Below are 21,402 nucleotides of genomic sequence, written 5' to 3'. Positions count from 1 at the left end.
GGAAAATTTGAGGACATGATGCCATTACTTTGTGTAAAGAGCAATGAGATATGATCATGGACTGCACCTATAGCTAGTTTGTGCATGCCTGTTTAAAGGTTTGCTTTTACATAAGGCCAAAGCTAAATATGAGTCCCTATTTAACCTGTTTCATACCACACATACTTTTATAAACCTCTATCATACCCCCTCTGAGTCATCTTTTTTGTAAACTGAAGATCCCTAAATCTGTTTAGCCTTTCTTCACAAAGGAGTCAATCTGTTCTTTTTCTGCTATATCGTTTTTAAGGTGTGGTGACCCAAATTGTACACACAACTCGAGGTGTGGCTGTACCATGGATCATTACAGAGGCATTATTATATTCCCAGTTTTGTTTTCTATTCTTTTTCAGTTAATTCCTACCATTTTATTTACGTTTTTGTCTGCCACTGCACATAAAGCAAATATTTCAATGTGCTGTTCAAAATGACCCCCAGGGTCTCTTCCTGGGTGTTAACTCCTACAGTAGAACCCAGCATTATATGTACATGGTTAGGATTATTTTTCCCTTTATGCATCACTTTGCACTTGTCCATATTAAATTTCATCTGCTTTATAAATGCCCAATTTCCTAGTTTTGCAGTGTCCTGCAATTCTTCACAATCCGCATTTTTAACTACTTTGAATTATTTCACATTTTAACTACTTTGAATGATTTTGTATCATCTGCAAATTTGATCACCTTACTTGTTGCTTCTTTTTGTAGATCATTAATGAATATGTTAAACTCTGGCCTCAGCACTTTGGTCTGGGGCACTCCACTACTTGCTTCTCTTCATTAGGCTGTTTCCTATCTTTTAACCAGTTAACAGTCCACAATGAGGCATTGCCTCCTCTAGAAACATGGTGGCAGCAAAAGACCATATGGCCCATATTAGTTGCCCATTCACAAAACTGCTTAGCTCTGTAATCCCTACCACTCCCTCAGAAATTCCCTGTGTTTGTCTAATGCTTTCTTTAATTCTTGACTCCACCATCTTCACTAGGAGGCTGTTCCCTGCATCCACCAGCTTTCTGTAAAGCCTCAGTCTATTCCCTTTCAAATTCATTCCAGAGTCTCCTTTCCATTGAGTTATTCACTTCTTGTGCAGTGATATCTCTGAGGTATTTAAATGTCTCTATCATATCTCTTCTATCTCGCCTTTTCTCTACATTACACGTTTAGATCTTTGTCTGCCCCATATGCTTTATTTATTTTATTTATTTATTTAATTAAATGATTTTATATACCGACATCCGTTTGCACATCGCATCGGTTTACATATAACTTATAACAAAAGTATAAAATAGGCATGGCCTTTACAATGAACAGAAGGAACAGTCAACAAGAATATACCAATAAACCAAATAATTTAGGTGATAACTTCAACTAGGGGTTGCCTAAGTTAGGAGAGGGGGATTAAAAAAAAAAAAATCACTATAGGAGAGGCTATGTACAGGGTTCAAATAATAACGACCACTGACCATTTTATTAGCCACACATGGGACCAACTCCATATTGTTTATCTTTTTGAAAGTGTGGGTTCCAGATTTGTAAAAAGTATTCCAAAGGTAGTCTCACCAGTGACTTTATTTATACAGGAGCAATATATCACCTTTTTTTTTTTGGCTGACCATTTCTGTGCGTATGCACCAAGCATCTTTCTGGCTTTTGCCATCATCTCAACGTGTTTCACCACCTTGAAATCATCGAATATGATCATCCCTAGATCCTGCTTTTCTTTTTGTGCATAGAAGAATTTTATCCCTAGATTGTACCACTCCCTTGTTTTTTTGCAGTCCAAATACATGACTGTGCATTTTTTAGCTTAGCTGCCAGAATCTAGACCATTTCTTCTGTAGCGGTGCCACAGGAGGCCTCTCACCTTTCTCTGGAGGCCGCTCCGAAGCCAGGGTCTCGCCTGAGCAATTGTCCAGATCCTGCTCCACGGCCTGGGAGGCCTTCCTTCAGTGTTCGGGGTCTACTCTAGGTCTGCTCCACTGCAGCTTGGATGTTCTGGTTTGGGCCACGCCCTTCTCCCTAAGGGGCGAGCCCATGGCTTCTCTCCATTCTTATAGGGCCAGCGAGGGGTGGTCCATCTGGACTCCTCCCAGGGACTTGCCTGCTCCTGGGGTATAAAAGCTCTTCTCCAGCACTCATGCTTTGCCTTGCATTGGAGTTACACGTTTCTGGATGTCTCCTCTTCCAGCGCTCCATCAGGCCTTCGTTGTTTGTTTCAGCCTGGTGTCCGGTGTCTTGCATGTTCCTGATGTTTCCTGTTGTTCCTTGATGTTTGATCCTGATGTTCCAACCTCACTTCAGACTGCCGGTGTGCAGTATTCTGCTTCAGACTGCCGGTGTGCAGCCTTTAAAGGATTTTGATTGACTCCCTATGGGAAATAGAGTATTTGTATGTATATGTGAGCTGAAAAAGTATCTCAGAGTCCCCACCAGCTGATTCCTCCATTTCTCCCAAATCATCAAAGTAGTTTTGGTCGTCATTGGTGTAATTTTCATGGGCATCCAAGTCCCTCTAGGCTGCCATATTAATGATCTAAGTGGGGCCCCTCCCACTAGAGCTTGTTCTATAGTCACCCACTGTTTCTGTTCTCCATTCCTATTCCAATCGAGGATAGTTCTGAATTGCGCTGCCATATAGTACCAATGTAAATTTGGCACACCCATTCCTCCCCGCAATTCGAGCCTATACATTACAGCTTGCAACACTCTGGGAGGTCTCCGCTTCCAAATATAAGAAAACATCCGCTGCTGCCAGCTCTTAATAATCATTGTGGGAATGGTGATCGGGAGAGATTGAAATAGATAACCCAAACGGGGAAGATATTCTGCCAAACCATGATAAGTAGAGTTCAGACCATCTATCCAGGTCATGGAAGATTTTTTGTATGGGGGGGGGGGGGATAATTAAGCTGAAAGAGTTCAGTAAGGCCTTTGCTAATGTATACCCCTAAGTATTTAATCTTTTTGTGAGCCTACCGGAAGTGAAAAAAGGATTTTAGTAAATTTAGCTCATCTATGAGGACAGAAACATTTAACAATTCAGATTTTTCCACATTCAGCATGAAGCCGGATACTCTCCCAAATTGCTGTAGTGCAGCCAGAGCCCGTCTGTAGGGAAATGGCAGGGCTTGACAAAGTAAATAGGATGTCGTCGGCAAACATAGACATCTTATATTTCTGTGCTCCTATTGCATTTCCTCTAATCAACTTATTCTCACGGACTTGGATTGCTAATGGTTCAAGGAATATCGCGAATAATAGTGGTGACAAAGGGCAACCCTGTCTTGTACCCCTATTTATTGGGAATGCCTCCAAGTACGTCCCATTAACCTTTACTCTCGCACTTGGCTCGGTGTATAATTGTTGCAGCCAGTTAAGCATGGACCAAAGTTCATCGCCTTCAAAGTTCGAAACCGGAATGGCCAATGCACCATATCGAAGACTTTTTCTGCGTCCACTGATAATAGAACTGCTGGTATAGATTTCTCCTTAGTCCACCAAATTAAATCTACAATTTTTCGTGAGTTATCTGCAGCCATTCTACTAAGAATGAAACCAGCCTGGTCAGTGTGTACCAGCCAGGCCATGACCTTGTTTAAACGGGTTGCCATGATTTTCGCTAACAGTTTAAGGTCAACATTGATAAGGAAGATGGGTCTATAGGACCCACATTGCATGAGATCCCGGCTGGGTTTTCCCAGAATGGTGATGCCAGCGACATTCGCTTCTGACCGTCACTCCCTCAGGGAGTTAAACAGAGCGTTCAAGGGTGTTAACAGAGAGGGTGCTCATTTTTTATAGTACTGCAGGGTGAATCCTTCTAGGCCAGGAGCTTTGTTGGCTTTAAGACCCTTAATTGCCTGTTGAATTTCCATAGAGATGATTTCCCTATCCAAATACTCCTTATCCTCCGTGGTGAGGGTATGAAGATTAATTTCTCCAATGTATTGGTCAATCTGCTCTGTGGATATGGATGGATTTGCTTCATATAGAGCCCCATAAAATTGTTGAAATCTATGTTGAATATCCGGGGGGGGGGGAAGCAGTTAATTTGCCTTCAAGATCTCTGATCCCTGTGATCTGATTTTGAATCACTTTTTGCTTTAGATATCTGGCCAACAATTTCCCAGAACTGTTGCCCCATTTGAAATTTTCTTGAGTGACCAGCGACAACATAGCCGCCATCTCCTCTCTTTCTGTAATTTGGCGTATGTGGTAGTGGACGTTTTGTGTATGATTCGCAGATAGGGCTGTAATTTTGCTTGTCCATTTCTGTTTTGCTCTCTGGCAGTTCTTTTTTATAAGAGCTCCTCTGGAAATAAGATAACCTCTCACTACAGCTTTCAGACATTCCCATATTAAGGCAGGGTCACCTGTATTTGTGGTCAGGTAATCGGAGATAACACTATGCAGTTTTTTACAGACTTCATCGTCAGCAATAAGGGAGTCGTTTAACTTCCATGGGCGATACCTGCCCCCCTCCTCTAGGTTGCAGAAGTCTATGCCAATAGGTGCATGGTCGAACCAAGTGATGGGGTCAATATAGGACCTAGCAACCCTCCCTACCATCATTTTATCTACTAGAAAGAAGTCTCTGCGGGAATAGGATTGATGTGGAGTAGAGAAAAAAGTATAATTTCTAGCTTGAGGATTCCTTTGGTGCCACACATCCACTAAATTCCATTTTTTGATACGAGATTTCAGCCTCTTCCTAGAAGGGCCTGTGCCCATGTTACTCCCCCCTGAATTATCAAATTGAGGGTTTATGGTCAAGTTAAAATCCCCTGTTAATATTAGAGTACCTTCTCCTTCCCTGGCCAGTAATTGGTCAATCCGCTCAAGGAACGGTTTTTGGTCAGAGTTTGGAGCATAAATATTCAGTAAAGTGTTAAGTTCCCCATGATATTCAAATTTTACCAACAAAAATCGACCCACAGTATCCACCACATGACTTCGTATTTTATAGTCATATCCCCATTTGAATAATATGCACACACCTGTGTACTTGCTCGTCTTGCTTGCTGCTGAGAAGAATCTATAGGCAAAAAGGCAAAGCAAGAAGGTGCTTATATCGTCGCTTTAAATGTGTTTCTTGTAGACATATTACTGTGGCCTAGTGGGTTTGTAAGTCCTGCTTTAGAAGGTGTCGCTTGCATGGAATGTTAAGGCCCTTTACATTGAGGGATAAGAGACAAAGAGCCATATTGTAAATATAGAAATTTTAGTGAGCCGTAACCCATCGAGCATGTTATGCTTATGGTGAGGGCCAATCACCCTTTGCTCACAAATTCCTGGGCAACGCCAGCCAAAGCACCTTCTCAGATGGCTACCCTTCGAGGTGTCATTAACATTGCGATTCCCTCCATTGAAATATGTGTGCGTCCATATTCCACCCCTGCTTACACCCCCTCCCCCCTCCCCAGTAGAAACACCATGATTCCATGGCCAACTTACTGAGGTAGAAAAGGCCGGTGAACGCCCTAGGCAAGATACACAGTTCCTCCCAGTCCCATTGAGAGCTCATAACGCCCATGTCCCTCTCCCCTCAGCAACTAATGCTAATAATAGTTTCCCCATATATTATTAAAGTCAAAAGCAAATATATTGCTTACATTGCTGCCTGCTTCGCAGACAATGTTTCCTTCGTTAGCCCTCCTTTAATTTGTTACCAAGTGTTGAAAATGGTCATTTGAAATGTTCAGAAGAAGACTGTTCACCCTGGTCCTTCTACAGCGAGTTGCGAAGACGCTCCGTTATTCCGACGCAGCTGTCTCCCTCCTTTCTCGACCTGCTGCCATCGTGGAGTCTCGGGGCGCTCCCTTGTTGCTGGCGTAGTGTCCTTTATTTGTAGGCCCACTGATTTCAAAATGGCTGACGCTTTGTTGGGAGTGACAGCTTTAGATGTTGATCCCCTGATGGTCACAGAGATCCCCACTGGAAATAACCATTGGTATTGAATGTTCTCTTTTCTCAGTGATGTGGCGATATGCTTGTATTCCAGCCGGCGTTTGAGTGTCACTGGGGAGAGATCAGCAAATACTGATATGGTCTGCTCCTCCCATAGCCAAGATTGCTGCTTTCTTGCTGCCGATAGTACTTTCTCCTTCACTGGATACCGCAGGAAGCAAGCTATGATATCTCGCGGATGGTTGCGCTAACGCAGTCCCAGTGTGCGATGTGCTCTTTCAATTTCTATCAGCAGAACGCTGCCTGATGTGTCTCTTTCAGTTACTTGGTCCAGAAAGAAGGTACATATATCTTTTATCACCGCATGGCAGTCGCTGTACGCCTCTGTCTCTGGAATACCACGGAAGCGCAGATTACATCTGCAGTTTCTATTTTCGAGATCCTCTAATTTAAGTGATATGTCAGCCTCTGTTTTAGTTAGTGTATCGCATTGGGACTGAATTTTATCTAGTTTCTCTGATTGAACATCTAGTCTGGTATCTCAGTCGTCTACCTGGCGGCCTATCTCCGCCATTTCTTCTCGGAGCTCAGCTATTTTTTCTAACATTTTGCACTTATTTGCTTTTAAATCTCGGCGGATATCACTGAACCACTGGCGAAATTAGTCTCTGGTAGGCACAGACGACTGCTGAAGGATCGTGTCCCCAGATTGCTTCTCAGCGTCTTCTTCATGCAGGTCCGCCATCTCAGGCTCATCTTCCTCTGATAGGCTGTCCTGATCCGCTTCTCCTTTAATATAGGAGTATTGGCTAAGATCAGCGCCTTTTCTTTTCTCTGCCATTAATGCAGGCAGCAAGGGGAACTTCAGCCTTTAAAATTTCCTCGGCTGGGAGGGGATGGATGGCAATTCTCTTAATAATTAGCTCGAGGTACCCGGGAGCTCCTTTTCAGACTGCCATCTCGTCCCGTGACGTCACCGCCCCCCGTACTTGAAGATGTTTTTATTAGTTTTTTCCTCTGTGGCAAGCTTCTTCTCAATTTCTTTTTTGGTCTGCCTTATTACTATTTTACATCTACCTTGCCAGTGCCTTGCTTTCCTATTCTCCTTATTTGAACTTGTTTCCATTTTTTAAAAGACTCTTCTTTGGTTTTAATAACTTCTTCCTTTTCACCTCCTAGACCATTTTGTGCTGTTTCTTTGATTCTGGGAATGTTGAAACAAATTTTGACTGACCTTGTATGAACTTTGACACAGACATTTGAACTTAATTGCCAAAAGTGATTTTTCAGCTTCCAATGATCCTTTCTGGAATGAGCACTAGGTTCCAGGTGAACATGCAGGACAAAATGCAGCCACAAAGGTGGGGTAATGTTATCCTGTGGCACTGGCCCAGATGTGCTGTCTTAGAGGTTATAAGAAAAGTCTTTTGGAGTATGCGTGGGAGTTCCAGTGCACCGCCCCTGCATGAGGCTCCTCTGCCTCTTTTCTTCTGCTTTTGTGGCAAGATGTGCTGCTGCTCCCGCATGTTGTCATCAGGCTCTTCGATCAAGCTGCACAATAAGAATAAAATGTTCTCCTTGAGGCAGGAAGACACTTCTGAAACATGACTTGTGTTGGGACACTAATAAAGGATATTGAAGTGACAGCTGGCGCAACTATTTTTTGTTTGTAAACAGTCAGGATTGTACTGAATGACCTTTGTTTATTTATGGGACTCTGTGTTTGGAGTTCTAGCAAGTTCCAATGTCTACAGATTCATAAGATAAGTAGAATCTGTCTTATTTGCAAACAAAATTATTTTTTTTAAACCCAGATATTTTGATATAGAAGGGACCAATGATTATAATAAGGGCTTTGTAATTACGATTTAGTTACAGCCAGAAATGATGCATGTAGCCCATTATCATGAAGGTCATAGCATTTATTTATTTATATATACTGACATCCGATCTGAGATATCACATCAGTTTACATTCAGGTACTGTAGGTATTTCCCTATCCCCAGAGGGCTTACAATCAAAGTTTGTACCTGAAGCAATGGAGGGTAAAGTGACTTGCCCAAGGTCACAAGGAGCAACAGTGGGACTCGAACCCTGGTCTCCTGGTTCATAGCCCACTGCTCTAACCACTAGGCTATTCCTAACATGTTTCTTTTAAATATAGATTTCCAGTTTGAGTTCTGTTGCAAAGAGAATCACAGTATAGCATATTTAGGAGTTTGTGCTTTTTTGTTTTGTTGATTATTTTTTTTCTCTTCTTTGGACTGTTTTATTACCAAAAACATCAGTGCCATCCTCTTTGGTCTAGTTAGCACTGACCACATCGGAGCCATTTGTATCCCCTCTGAAAACTCTGGAGCTGTTGACTTTGGTGCTGAAAAGGTAGTTGCCTTCAGTTCTAGTACTGGAATCTGTCACCTCTTCAGGGACTTTCTCATCGGATGAAGACAGCAGAACATTCATTCAAAAGATGTGGCATGACTTCATAAGGCATTATATGAAGGAAATGCCACTATCTTCACTAGAATGCTCTCCTGTTATGGAAATATTTTTTAAGCATCTCGTATCTCCATCACTAATTGAGCCTTTTCATAGACCATGAAGACATAGGGAAATCTGTCTTCACAGGCTTGGTCCAGTTCTCCAGTGCATCATAATGATTAAGGGTCAGATTCCTATGAGTATCTACTCATTTCTTTTTGAAATCTGAATTCTAGAATATCCATACTCAGAAACAGAGAAAGGTAATACATCTCTGGAGGATCTTTTCTACCCAGCCTTTAACCAAAAGATGGCAGATTCAATCCCTTTTTCTGCAGAAGACAACCTAGAACTGTTAGAAGAATTTTCTGCAGTATTATAAATTTATTAAGGCTCCAAAACAACCTTTGACTGTATCAATATACAAGACCTTTAAGGATCTATTGCACTATTTGCCAGAAGAATTGACTGAGAACAAGGTCAAAGATTTCCCAGGTCATGACAAGGTACAACTACCTCATGATTCAGTATTTATTTAAAAGTATTTATTGGCTACCCCTCCAATGTTCAGGGTGGCGTATAGTGAAAGCATTCATAAAAACAACTATAACAAAATGCTGAGACAAAACAAAAAGAATGCTGAGACTGAGCAAAATAAAAAATGAGTGAAACTATTGGAAAGGTTCAGCAGAAAGATGGGTTTTGAGAGCTTTTTAAATTGTTTAGAATCACTAGTGAGCTGTATGGATAGTGGAAGAGAGTTCTAGAGGTAAGGACCGCAGACTGAGAAGGAGCAATCATGTGTTGAGGCCAAACTTGCTGCTTTCGGAGGGGAAATGTAGAGTAGAAATTGACTTAAGGATTGAAGGATATGGACAGGAGTGTGAATATGCAAAATTGAGCTGACCCAAGGTAATTTGACATTATGAAGTAAGTTTTGGATTAGGGTGGCAAGCTTATATTTATATGAGAACATGGGTAATTGGTGCAAATTGTTTAAGACAGGTGTGATGTGATATGGCTAATAGGGGTTTTGGTAAGTAGATGGGCGAAGTCTTTTGGATATTTTGAAGAGCACGAAGGGCATTCTGAGGGAGACCAGCATAGAGAGAATTATAATCTATGGAAGGAAAAATGAGGGCTAGTAGAGTTGATGCTGAAAAGACTAAGAAGTCAAGATCCTACTCAAATACTTTTCTAGCAAAGAATGTAGATGTCTTGATAGCATAGGCAATAAATGTTATCAGATAACCATGCTTCAAAGCAGAATTTTGGCTCACTGATTTCAGATAACATATTTGTATAACATCTTGCAGAAGGTCAAGGATGACTCTGCTTTCCCCTCACCTGAGCCTCAAGCAAAGCTCCAATCCTACTTCTCAGAAGCAGATTAATGCACAAAACATCTTATAAAATCCATATATTACAACTTTGCTGCTTCATCTAGAGTATCAGCTATAACTTCCAGCAGCTTAGTGTGGCTCAGGGCCTCTGGCCTTAGAAATGATGTCCATGAGAAGCCGGCAGATGCTCCATGTATGGAAGGCAATCTCTTTGGAGAGAAAGTAAAGGAAACAGTATCATAAAAAAGCAATGCATAGTCATATAGACTTTGACCATGACTATGTCAGATCTAGCAGCCTCACAAAGAAAATACCAACCTACAGAAGACATTTTTGTTTAAAAATGAGTTTGGTGAATAATCATTACAAATAATGCCAAGATTTTACTGCAGTTGTCCCAATGTAGATGGCAATTGTGATTGTGCCATACAGACATTTTATTGTTATGCATTGTCTATGAATATATCTATTGATTTATTCACTAATATTGTGTTTTTGATTACAACTTCTTATTGTTTTAACTTGTACTCAGTTCTGTTTTTATTTAATTTTTATGAATTTTACTCATGGAATCCACTGTGATTGTTTGGAATGTGCATAATATAAGTGCTATGAAATGAAGTATTACACTCATAAGCGTGTTACCAGTCTCAACAGCAACTACAACAGCTTTCCAGGCAGTGCACTAGAGACAGGTCTCAGATCAAGGCAGTCCACCAATCTTCCCAAAAAGAGGCAGAGTTTTGCTATAACTGCTTTTCAGTAGGGGGAAGAATTCAGTTATTTTATCTCCAGTGGTCCTTTATCACCATCAACCAGTGGGTTCTCAATATTATCCAAAATGTTTGCAGGCCAAACTTTGAGAAGCTTCCTCCAATAACATTCCAATAGTCACATCATGTTCCCAAGGATTAGTTAACATAAGACAGGAAATAACAACATCACTTCTCTCATCGCATTCAGTAGAACTGGTTCCAAAAGCAAAGAAAAACAAGGAATTTTACTCATGATGCTTCTTGATCTCCAAATAGTTAGATGATGATCATCTTATTCTGGATTTAAGGGAATTTAAACCTCTCCCCCCCCCTTTTTTTCTCGCTCCTGCTCCATTCCCCCACTCCCTGTTTTTTGTAATTTCCTCCTTTCTCAAGTTTATTGTAAACCGGCGTGATGTGCTTGCACGAACACCGGTATATTAAAAGCTGTTAAATAAATAAATAAAATAAATAAAATAAACAAATGTCTCAAATGAGACAATGAGAGAAATTCAAAATGCACACTGGTAACATCCTCCTATTTCTAGACCACAGGAATTAGTTGACTACTTTTGATCTCAAGGATGCTTGTACATACATTCCCAATCATTCAGACCATAGGCAATATCTCTGATTTACAGTGGAAATCGACCATTACCAGTGCGAAGTCCAGCCTTCTTGTTTGTGAACAGCTCCAAGAGTCTACACAAAATGTCTGTCTTGTAGTAGCAGCAGTTTATCTGAGAGAGAACAAGGTCTTTGTATTTCCATACTTAGACAACTGGCTAATATCGAGCAGATTATTCAAAGAAACCAAAACTTCCACATCTCTTATAGTTTACTTTCTTCTCTTCCTAGGATTTATCTTTGGTTGCAAGAAATCTTATGTAACACTTTCTTGTTATCTACAGTTCATATGAGCATGACTGGATACTCAAATGGGCAAGGCTTTCCTTCCTGCTCAAAGGATGTCCGGTCTACTATCAGTGATAGGTTCATTTTTCAGACAGAGTTTATTCTCCTCAAGAAGATTCATGGAACTCCTTGGTCACATGGCAGTTATAGTACATTTAATTGTGTATGCGTAACTCCACATGAGGATATCGCAATGATAGCTCAAGCATGACTGGGACAAATGTACTCAACCTCTCTCACCAAGTATCCTTCTCTGCAACTCTTTGGATTGGTGGTATCAACCGCATTATCTTCTGCAGGTTCAAATTTTCCATCCCCTTTGAGTTCATGTGACTTTAATGACAAGACGTGTCTATTCAAGCATGGGGGGTTCACTTGGGTCAGCTATGTTCTCAGAGAAGTTAGAACAAATGAGAACAATATCTTAACATAAGCGTATTAGAGATGAAAGCTATATTCAAAGGTCTTATAGCTTTCAAATCCTTCAAAAAGGGAAAGATCTTCTAGATTCAAACAGATAACAATGTAGCAATGTATTACAAACAAACAAACAAGGGGGAATGGGTTCTCAAACATCATGTCAGAAAGTCGTAAAAATATGGACTTGGGCAATAGAGAGAGGGATACATCTCTCCACAACATGCATAACTGGAAAAATCCAACGTTGTCGTTGATTAATTGAGCTGTCACTTAAAACTTCATGAGCGGGCACCTCTGTAACTCTTATTGTGTTGAGCAAGAATCACAGAAGGACAGTGCTTTCGGCCAGGCAGTTCTCAAAAGCTTTTCAAATAAATACTCAACTCTCTCATCTTCCATTGTTCTCCAGGTTGCATATATATATTTTCAACATCACAAGGAATTTTTAGGCAACCCTCAGCTTGGGAATCCCCACTTGTGAGACTGCATTCTTTCCTGCTTGTCCATGGAGAAAGGGAAGTTGCTTACCAATAACAGGTTTTCTCCATAGACACCAGGACAAATCAGGCACACAATTCCATCTTCCTACCCACAGAGTTGAAGTTTAACTAGAGAAAAGACTGAGGAGACTTGCACAGGATCGGAGTGCAGGAATTCTTGTGCATGCTTGAAAAGACTTTCCTTTCTGAAAGAGCATATCTGGGCTAGCACCATCCGATGTCACCCCATTTGTGTGGTTGATTTGTCCTGTTGTCTATGGAGAACATCCATTAACCGGTAAGCAACTTTCCTTTCTGAGAGGAACTAATGATTTCCTTTCAATTTTTGAAGACTATGGAGCATAATATTGTTGTATACTTGTGAATTTCTATTGTTCAAAACATTTCTGTGCATTTATGGAAGGCTTCATTACAAATGCATGTTAAGGCCTGCATGCCTAGTGAATCTGGAGTGCCTTTGATGCTGATTCATTTTATAATATTGTCTTATGTTGTGCAATCCTTATATTGTGAGAGATTCATAAACTTTATACAGTATTTTGTAACTTTTTGAGATTATGATGTGGATACTGTAGAATCAGTGTTACAGGTTCTTCAGATTCTATAAAAAATGCAAGCGATTCAGCTGAATTACATTTACAGAGAAGGTTCCACAGAATACATTAATGGGATTTTTATAGTTCTTCCACCAGACATATACACTAAAGGAATATTTCTTTTCTTTTCTCAAGGACCCTTTCAGATTTGAACAAGGATGGGAAGATGGATCAGCTGGAATTCTCCATAGCTATGAAACTGATCAAACTAAAGCTCCAGGGCCAGCTCCTACCTGTGGTTCTCCCGTCTGTGATGAAACAAGCCCCAATGTTCTCCCCTTTAACTTCTGCTCGTTACGGTATTTATTACAAGTATTGAGAAGGGTGTACTAGGAACTTGCATGGCAGCCTGGATTTGTCTTTCACTAACAAGTTACTGATGTAAATGCAGCTCACATTGGGAATAATTGAAAGCCATTTGGTGGCCTACTTGATATGAGTGATCTTGGTCCAGTTCCCAAAAGAAAATAATAGAAAACAAATATAACTAGTGCTACTACTTAGAAGATGATTTTTTTCTTGTTTTGCTTCAGGCACTCATTGGTGCATATGTAAGATTTCTCATGTTGTCTTGAAAGATTTGCTTTATATATAAGGAAAAATCTTGGGGAGCAACTAATATCAAAAACCTTTTTAAATCAAACAAGCCAACCTGAAAAAATGTTTACAACATTTTTTTTATGTTAATGTGTTTGTCTCAGTATCATATGTGTTTACTGCGTTGACATTGCACCAATAATATAACCACTAATTTTAATCAGCTGCCAGACACACACCTTTTATGAATACATTTTCCTAATTAAAATTACTTCATGTTCCTTTTGTATATGTATATCTCTCTTTTTTAAAATGCAGTTCATAATCTCCATTCACCCAAGAAATTGGTAAGTATTTAGCTTCCAACTATGTGAAGATTTGTAAATGAAGGTGAGAATACCACAAAGTCCCAACATCGATGTTTCATTCGCTGCCTGCTTCTGGGAACTGTGGAGACAGAGGGACTGATATTGCAACAAGGCTGACTTGCACATTTTGTGCTTGACTGTTAAGGAATTTAAAATACAAGTTCTGGTTCCTGTTCGTACCCCAGATCAGTCCAGACAAGTGGGTTTTGCATCCCTCCAGCAGATGAGGCAGAGAACAAAACTTTGAGGCACTGCTACATATCCGAGAGTGCCACCTGCCAGTCCCTCAGTATTTCACTGTCTCCAGCAGATGGTCTGGAGGGATCCTTCGTCTTCTTGGGCTGGGATGGTCCACAATGGATAGCGAGAACACTTCGGAGGAGTCGGATGGACCCGACCAGCGGCAGGGTGGTCCGGTAGACCCGGACAAGGATCCGTGCACGATGTGCCGGATCCTATGCAGGATATGGACGATGTCTCGATGGCAGAAGGTGACGACCCTTGAGTGGTCCGCTTGTTCCGCAGGGAGGAGCTAGGTCTGCTGATTCCCCAGGTGTTGAAAGAGTTGGGGATTAAGGTAGAGCAGGAAGATTCAGACAATGAAGGGGTGAACCCGGTCCTGTAGGGATGGCGCAGGCCTCCTAAGGCTTTTCCTTTACCCAAGAAGGTGACAATGTTGGTCGACTGGGAGTGGGAGTCTCCCAAGGCGGGCTTGTAGGTGATAATGATGCGGGCTAACAATAAGAGCTGTGGCCAAGGTATGTCCCTTGCCGGAACAAACCTTGGAGTCTTGGAAAATTCCCAAGGTGGATGTGGCAGTTTCTGCGGAGACCAAAAAGATAACCATCCCAGTGGCAGGTTTGGACATTCTTAAGGATATCCAGGATCGAAACATGGAAATTCTGTTGAAGAGGTTCTTTGAGGTTTCAACCTTGAGCTTGAGGGAGGGATCTGCGAGAGTCTGATGCAGAAAGCCTGCTTGTGCTGGGTGTAGAAGGTGCACGAGAAGGTGTCTGGGACAATGGCGGAGTCTGCTTAGGCTGCCCGTTTGGAGCTGGGTGTGGCCTATGTGGTAGATGCCCTCTCTGACATGATTCGGACTTCGGCCAGGGATATGCAGTGACTGCGTGGAGGCTGTTGTGGTTGCAAAATTGGTTGGCGGATGTGTTCGGAGAAGATCTGTTTGGAGAAGATCTGGAGCAACTCATGAAGCAGTTGGGGATTGCAGAAGGGCAATAAGTTGACCGTCCACCAAGAAGTCCTTCCCCTGCATGCCCATTTTCGAGATGTAAGAAGATTTCGCCCGAGCAGATCATCTGTGTCAGCGGCGTTGAAGCAGGGATCGGGAGGCAGTAGTCCTTTCAGGCATAGCGTAGACCTCCTCGGAACAGTGGTTCCCAGGAGGGAGGGGAAGCAAAATTGGCCAGTGAAGGCAAGCAGATCCACTCATCTCCAGAGGCGGTCGGAGGTCTTTTACAAGGAGTGGACCAGGATCACGGCAGACCAGTAGGTGCTGGAGGTGATAAGAGAAGGCTTTAGGATTTTCTTGGCCGCTCAGGGATGCCTTTGTGGTCTCCAATTGCGTCTCCCATTCCAAACAGGAAGCAGTGCGGGACATGGTACAACGTCTTCTCCATCTTGGGACCATTGTTCCAGTACCCCTTCAGGAGAGGGGACAAGGTGGGTACTCGGTGTACTTCGTGGTTCACAAGAAAGAGGGGATGTTTCGGCCCATTCGGCAAAAGTTCATTGTTGCCCTCAGGGTGCCCTGTTTTCGGATGGAAATATTGAGGACAGTGATAGCAGCAGTACACAAACGGGGGGGTTTCTGGCTTCTCTGGAGTTGATGGAGGCCTACCTCCATATGCCCAGAAGGGACGTTCACCAGAGGTTTCTGAGAGTCATGGTTCTCGGAAACCATTTTCAGTTTTGAGCCTTTCCCTTCAAGTTGGCGACAGCATCACACACGCTCTCTAAGGTAATGGTGGTGGTGGCGGTTGCCCTCAGGAAGGAGGGGATTCTTGTGCATCCATATCTGGACGATTGGCTCATCAGGGCGAAGTCAGAGGCGGAGTGTCGTCCAGTTCAGCGATTCATGCAGCTTCTGGAATCGCTGGGTGATGAATCTTGCAAAGAGCCGGCTGGAGCCATCCCAGTCATTGGAATATCTGGGGGCTCCGTTCGATACCCAGTTGGGGAAGGTATTTCTGACCTCAGAGAGAGTGTCCAAGTTGCAGAGTCAGGTACTCAGTCTTCTGCGGTTGTTGGTTCCCAGAGTCTGGGACTACTTGCATGTCCTGGGTTCTATGGCTTCTATGCTAGAGTTAGTTCTCATGCGTCCCTACAGAGGACCCTGTTATCCCGGTGGAACCCACTTTTGGAGGATTTTCAGCTTCCTTTAGCGCATCAGGGGGATGCCATTCATTCAGGGAAAGTCAGTGTGAGTGTTTTCCAACAATGCGAAGGCGGTGGCATACATCAGTTGTCAAGGCAGAAGAAAGAGGAGTCGAGTGGCGCAGGAGATGCAGGACCTGCTTGTTTGGGTGGAGAACCATCTAATGAGGATTGCAGCATCGCACATGGCCAGGGTGGACAGTGTGCAAGCAAACTATCTAAGCAAACAGCAGCTAGATCCCGGGGAGTGGGAGTTGTTGGCGGAGGCGTTTGCCCTGATTCAGGATAGATGGGGCAATCGGACTTGGACCTCATGGCGGTTCCAGGGAATGTAAAGGCGGCCCAGTTCTTCAGTCGCAGGAGAGAGTCCGGCTCTGAGGGCATCGACGCTCTTATTCAACCGTGGCCGACAGGGCTGTTGCTGTACGTGTTCCCCCCCCCCCCCCCCCCCCCCCCCCCCGTGGTGCCTAATAGGGGAGAGTGTTGCATCACATAGAGGTTCATCCAGGCAGAGTAATACTGGTAGCACCTGAGTGGCCGCACTGGCCATGGTTGCAGACTTGGTTTATCTAGTGGTGGACGGGCCCGTGCATCTGGCGCATCTGCCAGGTTTCTGCGGCAGGGACCCATATTTTCAGACTGGGCGGATTGCTTCTCTCTAGCGACTTGGCTTTTGAGAGGAGGTAGCTCTGCATGAAAGGGTACTCAGAATCTGTGATTACTACCTTGCTGCAAATGCGAAGGACATCCACATCTCTGGCTTATGTACAGGTTTGGAGAGTATTTGAAGCTTGGTGCTTGCAGAATAGTTTGTAACCATTAAGGGTGGATGTTCCGCAAGTTTTATCCTTTTTACAAAGTGGTCTATCTAAAGGCTTGGACTATAATTCCCTCCGGGTGTAGGTGGCAGCTTTGGGGGTTTCTTCTGGGTAAGGTGAACAGAAGGTCGTTGATGACTCATCCAGATGTCGCGTGTTTCTTGAAAGGGACAAAACATCTATATCCTCATGTCTGGAAGGTATGTTCGACCTGGAACCTTAATCTGATGCTTTGAGTTGTGTGTGTGGTCCTCCATTTGAGCCAGTTTGAAGGGCATCCTTGAGGATCTAACCTTGAAGTCTGTGTTCTTAGTGGCAATCTGCTCGGCCAGGAGGATATTGGAGCTATAAGTGCTGTCATACAGAAATCCATTTTTGAGGATGGGGTATCATTGCGTACGGTCCCTTCCTTTTTGTTGGGCTTCCTGCCTTTCCGGATTTGTCTTCAACTGATCCAGTGGTAAAGGAGTTGTATCTCTTAGATGTGCGGCAAGTGCTCTTGCGGTATCTCAAGGTGACAAATGCCTTTCGGAGGTCGGCTCATCTGTTTGTCCTTTTTAAGACAGCAAAGAAGGGAAATAAAGCTTCCAAGTACACAGTTACCAGATGGCTGAGAAGGCTATATGTCGATCTCTCTTCTTTTCCCCAGGTCCCTGGAAGCAAGCAATGGCTGAAACATTGATGTCGGGACTTTGTGGCTTTTTCACTATTTTTGCAATCTTCGCATGCTTGAAAATACTAATTTCTTGATGTAACTGAAATGTTGGTTTTAAAACTTTGTTAAAAAGAAAAAAAAGGAGATATACATACACAAGAAGAATATAAGAGAGTCATTTTCATTTGTAAAAAGTATTTTACAAAAGGTCTGGCGGCTGATAAAAATTAGGGTTATATTGGTGCAATGTTAGTGATATCAGCCTAATATGCATTTATGATGCTAAAATAAAATGTATGCTAAAACTATTTCTTTCAGGTTGGCTTCTTTGACTTAAAAAGGTTTTGATATTAGTTGCTTTTAATTATTTCTTCATTGTTAGACTAGTATATGAGTGTTTTCTACACTTTCTCCCGTTTTTGTACTTTATATATAGCTATGGCATGTTCAGGAGGAAATAGGGAACATTAGAAACCCCTTGGGAAATTGTAAATGAAGTTAGATTTGAGAACACTTTGCATTTTACCCTTTATTTTTTCTATAAGTGCTGTTCTGCATATGTGTACATGAAACTATAATATAATGGATTATGAAAAAGTATATTTTTATTTTCTAATTAGGAATGGGAAGTATGCCAAATCTGTCTACCCCTCCATCCATGCCTTCAGTGTTCCCCTTAGCACCCACCACCTCCTTGAATTCAGTGACTGCTTTTCCTCCCATGGTTATGTCTGGTCCCCTGGTGCCTTCTATTAGTTCATCATCATTGCCAAATGGAACATCCAATCTCCTCCAACCTTTATCTGTGCCTTTGTCTTCAAGTAAGTATATAAGAGACTCTAGGCTTTTAACCATGAAAGCGTTGTCTTGTCATTAGATAAGAAACTAGTGTGCTTTTGAGTTGATTCTTGTACATATATTTTAAACATTATAATTTCATTTTCAAAACCATTATGTTAATGTCAGTAGCCGCATTTCATAATTCAAATGAGACTATACAGCACATGAGAAATAGGAATGTGCATTTATTTTGTTCCATTTTATATGATGCCATAGGCATATGATGATCTGTGGCATGGTTTTTAAAAAGATTTTCATTTCTTTTTTTTTTTTTAATTTATATATAGTAAAAAGCAATTTGTACAGCTGGGTGAATATCAGTCTTACTCCTATTTATTCACCTGTGGTGTGCCTCAGGGTCCTTAGTTTCTTATCTTCTTTTTAACATTTGTTTGCACTGATTTATAAGATCATTCAAAATTTTGGTCTCCACTACTTCATTTATGCTGATAATATATCCATGTGTATTTTACTTTGAAAAAATATTTCAGAATATATGGAAATGGTTAAATGATGCCTTGCTGTTGGAAGCCAGCAAATTAAATTAGTGAGAAATCGGAGTTCTTTTTAGTAGCCAGAAATGATGTTCCTGATTTAGCTTCCCAAGTGCTGTTGGATAGGGGTTATAATGCCCATTACTCCTGAAATGCAGAATATATGGGTCAGGTTTGACCTTCATATTTTCTCTGACCTCACAAATTAAATCGGTGTGTCAGAATGTGTTTGGAAAACTGAATTAGTTGTCACAGCTGAAATCATTTGTAACTACTTCTGGTTTGGCAGCAGTGCTGCAGGAATTGGTCATTTTGAAACTGGTTTATTGTTAAGCAGAAAACATTGGCTTTCTACAGACATCTTTGCAAAAACTGTGATGCGTTCAGAACATGGATACATATTAGGATCAAAGAACATATTCACCCAGTTTTACAAAAATTGCTTTATCTTCCTCGTTTAAGATGCAATTTAAAAATTTAAGTATTTGTTTTTAAATGTATCCATGGTATGTGTCCTTCAGTTCTAGCAGATAGATTACATTGTTGAAAATTCTCATGTCAGTTGAGATCTTCCCAGCAAACATTTTATGTATTCTGTCTGTCAGAAGCTAAATTAGTGGGAATTATAGGAAGAGCTTTTTCTGCGATTGATGGAATTTGCTGTTTGCTGCCAAAATCTGATGTATTTTAGAAAAGGACTAAAGGCATTTTGAGAGGTTTTTGGGTGGATTAGAGCCTTGTTAGATTAGGTTCTATTTAATAGAATTTGAAGTTGCTCTTGGTTCTAGTTGAAATTATCTATAAATCAGTATAGATTGTATGTTGATGGTTTTAAATTTGATGTACTTCACCTTGTGCACAAATTTTATAAAGCGATATGTAAATATTAAAATTTAAATAAAATAAACATGCATTTTCTCTGACGACAAGCAGGACTGAATTAGCCCTGACAAATAATAGATAACTATTTCCTGTGGCATCGAATAGACTTCTCTCTCTTAGCTGGAAGAACTTTTGCAGGAATTCCTATGTGGCGTTGCCTCGTGAGCTCCCTCATTCTTTTTGCATCTGAGTACCAGTACAATTGTTTACTTCTGTCTCTCTCTAATTTTTCTACAAATTCTTCATTTTGTCTGATAAACGTTACCTCATAGGGGGTGCTAGAGAGCTGTGTCAAAGATGGCAGCTTACTACTCCCTGGGACTTTTTTTCAGCTCCTTGCTCTACTTCTAATTGTAACTCCTTGAATGGAGGCAGAATTTTTACTCATTCTGGACATTGCTGTGCTGTTCCTATGCCTCGGGGAGCCTAGCTTGGGATGTTTGTACTCCAGAAGATCTCCAGCTGAAATCGGTCCTGCAGAACTGCAGTGGGAATGGAAGTCAACCTGCTGAGCAGTTCATGCTGAGATTGCGACTGTTAAAGGGTTAAGCCATGTCTTGGCAAGTTCAGGATGGTGAGTCATTCTTTGGAGCACCGGATGTGTGTCTTCACCATATCTGTAGGGAGAAAAGTTGGTGAAGTGTTGAAAAGAGGCCTGCAAATCAATCGACTTGTTGGAAGAGTAGCTGAGCAGTGCTGAGGGAGGTGAGTTGGTGGCTCTGCAGTACCTGGGAAGGATGAGTTCATAGCATGATTACTCCTGGGGGAATTCTCCGCACAAAAACAGAAAATTCTGAAAACTTTATATTGGTCAAAATAACACAATTTACATGACAGTCTTTAAGTAATTACATTTTAAATTAATACAGAAAAAAGTTATTACTTAAAATAGAATTTTAAATATTCTGAGCAGAATTTCCCTAGAAATTCACTTCCACTTGCTCTCCCTACTTCCCTGGCCACTTTGCCCTCTCAGGCCCCAACTCCCCCACCTTCCAGTACTCTCCCCTCCACCTCTAGGCTCAACCTCTTCCACTGTATTGCCAGTCCCAGAGTTTGACCCTGTTCTCAGTACTGCCCCTCACACTGGCTCCCTCCCTCTCTCAAACATATGCTCCCTCTCTCTAATACACATACACACACCCTCATACAGGCTCCCTCACTCTCTCGCGCACACACACACACACACACATCCCCTCCTACAGGGCCCTCTCTTTTGCATCCACTCCCACACAAGCTCTCTTTCTCTTTCACACATACATCCTCACACAGGCTACCTATGTCTCTCTCTCATGCACCCCTTCACATAGGCTCTGTCTCACACAGACTAGCACCCTCACATAGATACACACAATCCCTTTTTCATACACACGAGCTCCCAATCTCTCACACACATACACACTTTTTCACAATCTCCTCATATAGGCTCCCTCTCTCTGAAACCCACACTTAAGCA

The 21,402-nt window shown here is 41.9% G+C and overlaps 1 protein-coding gene across 4 annotated transcripts in view; it reads left to right on the top strand.

Annotated features, from left to right (window-relative positions):
• Positions 1–21,402, top strand: part of ITSN2 (intersectin 2) — a 337,690-nt gene that overhangs the window by 51,421 nt on the left and 264,867 nt on the right. For all 4 annotated transcript variants that reach the window (XM_029596037.1, XM_029596039.1, XM_029596038.1 and 1 more), the window contains exons 5-6: positions 13,094–13,257; positions 18,351–18,551. In XM_029596037.1, coding sequence (XP_029451897.1) covers positions 13,094–13,257; positions 18,351–18,551 — 365 coding nt within the window. The remainder of the gene's footprint in view (positions 1–13,093; positions 13,258–18,350; positions 18,552–21,402) is intronic.

This window comes from Rhinatrema bivittatum, chromosome 3 (genome assembly GCF_901001135.1).
Source record: "Rhinatrema bivittatum chromosome 3, aRhiBiv1.1, whole genome shotgun sequence".
Lineage (NCBI taxonomy): Eukaryota > Metazoa > Chordata > Amphibia > Gymnophiona > Rhinatrematidae > Rhinatrema > Rhinatrema bivittatum.
This window is presented reverse-complemented; position numbering and strand designations above follow the sequence as displayed.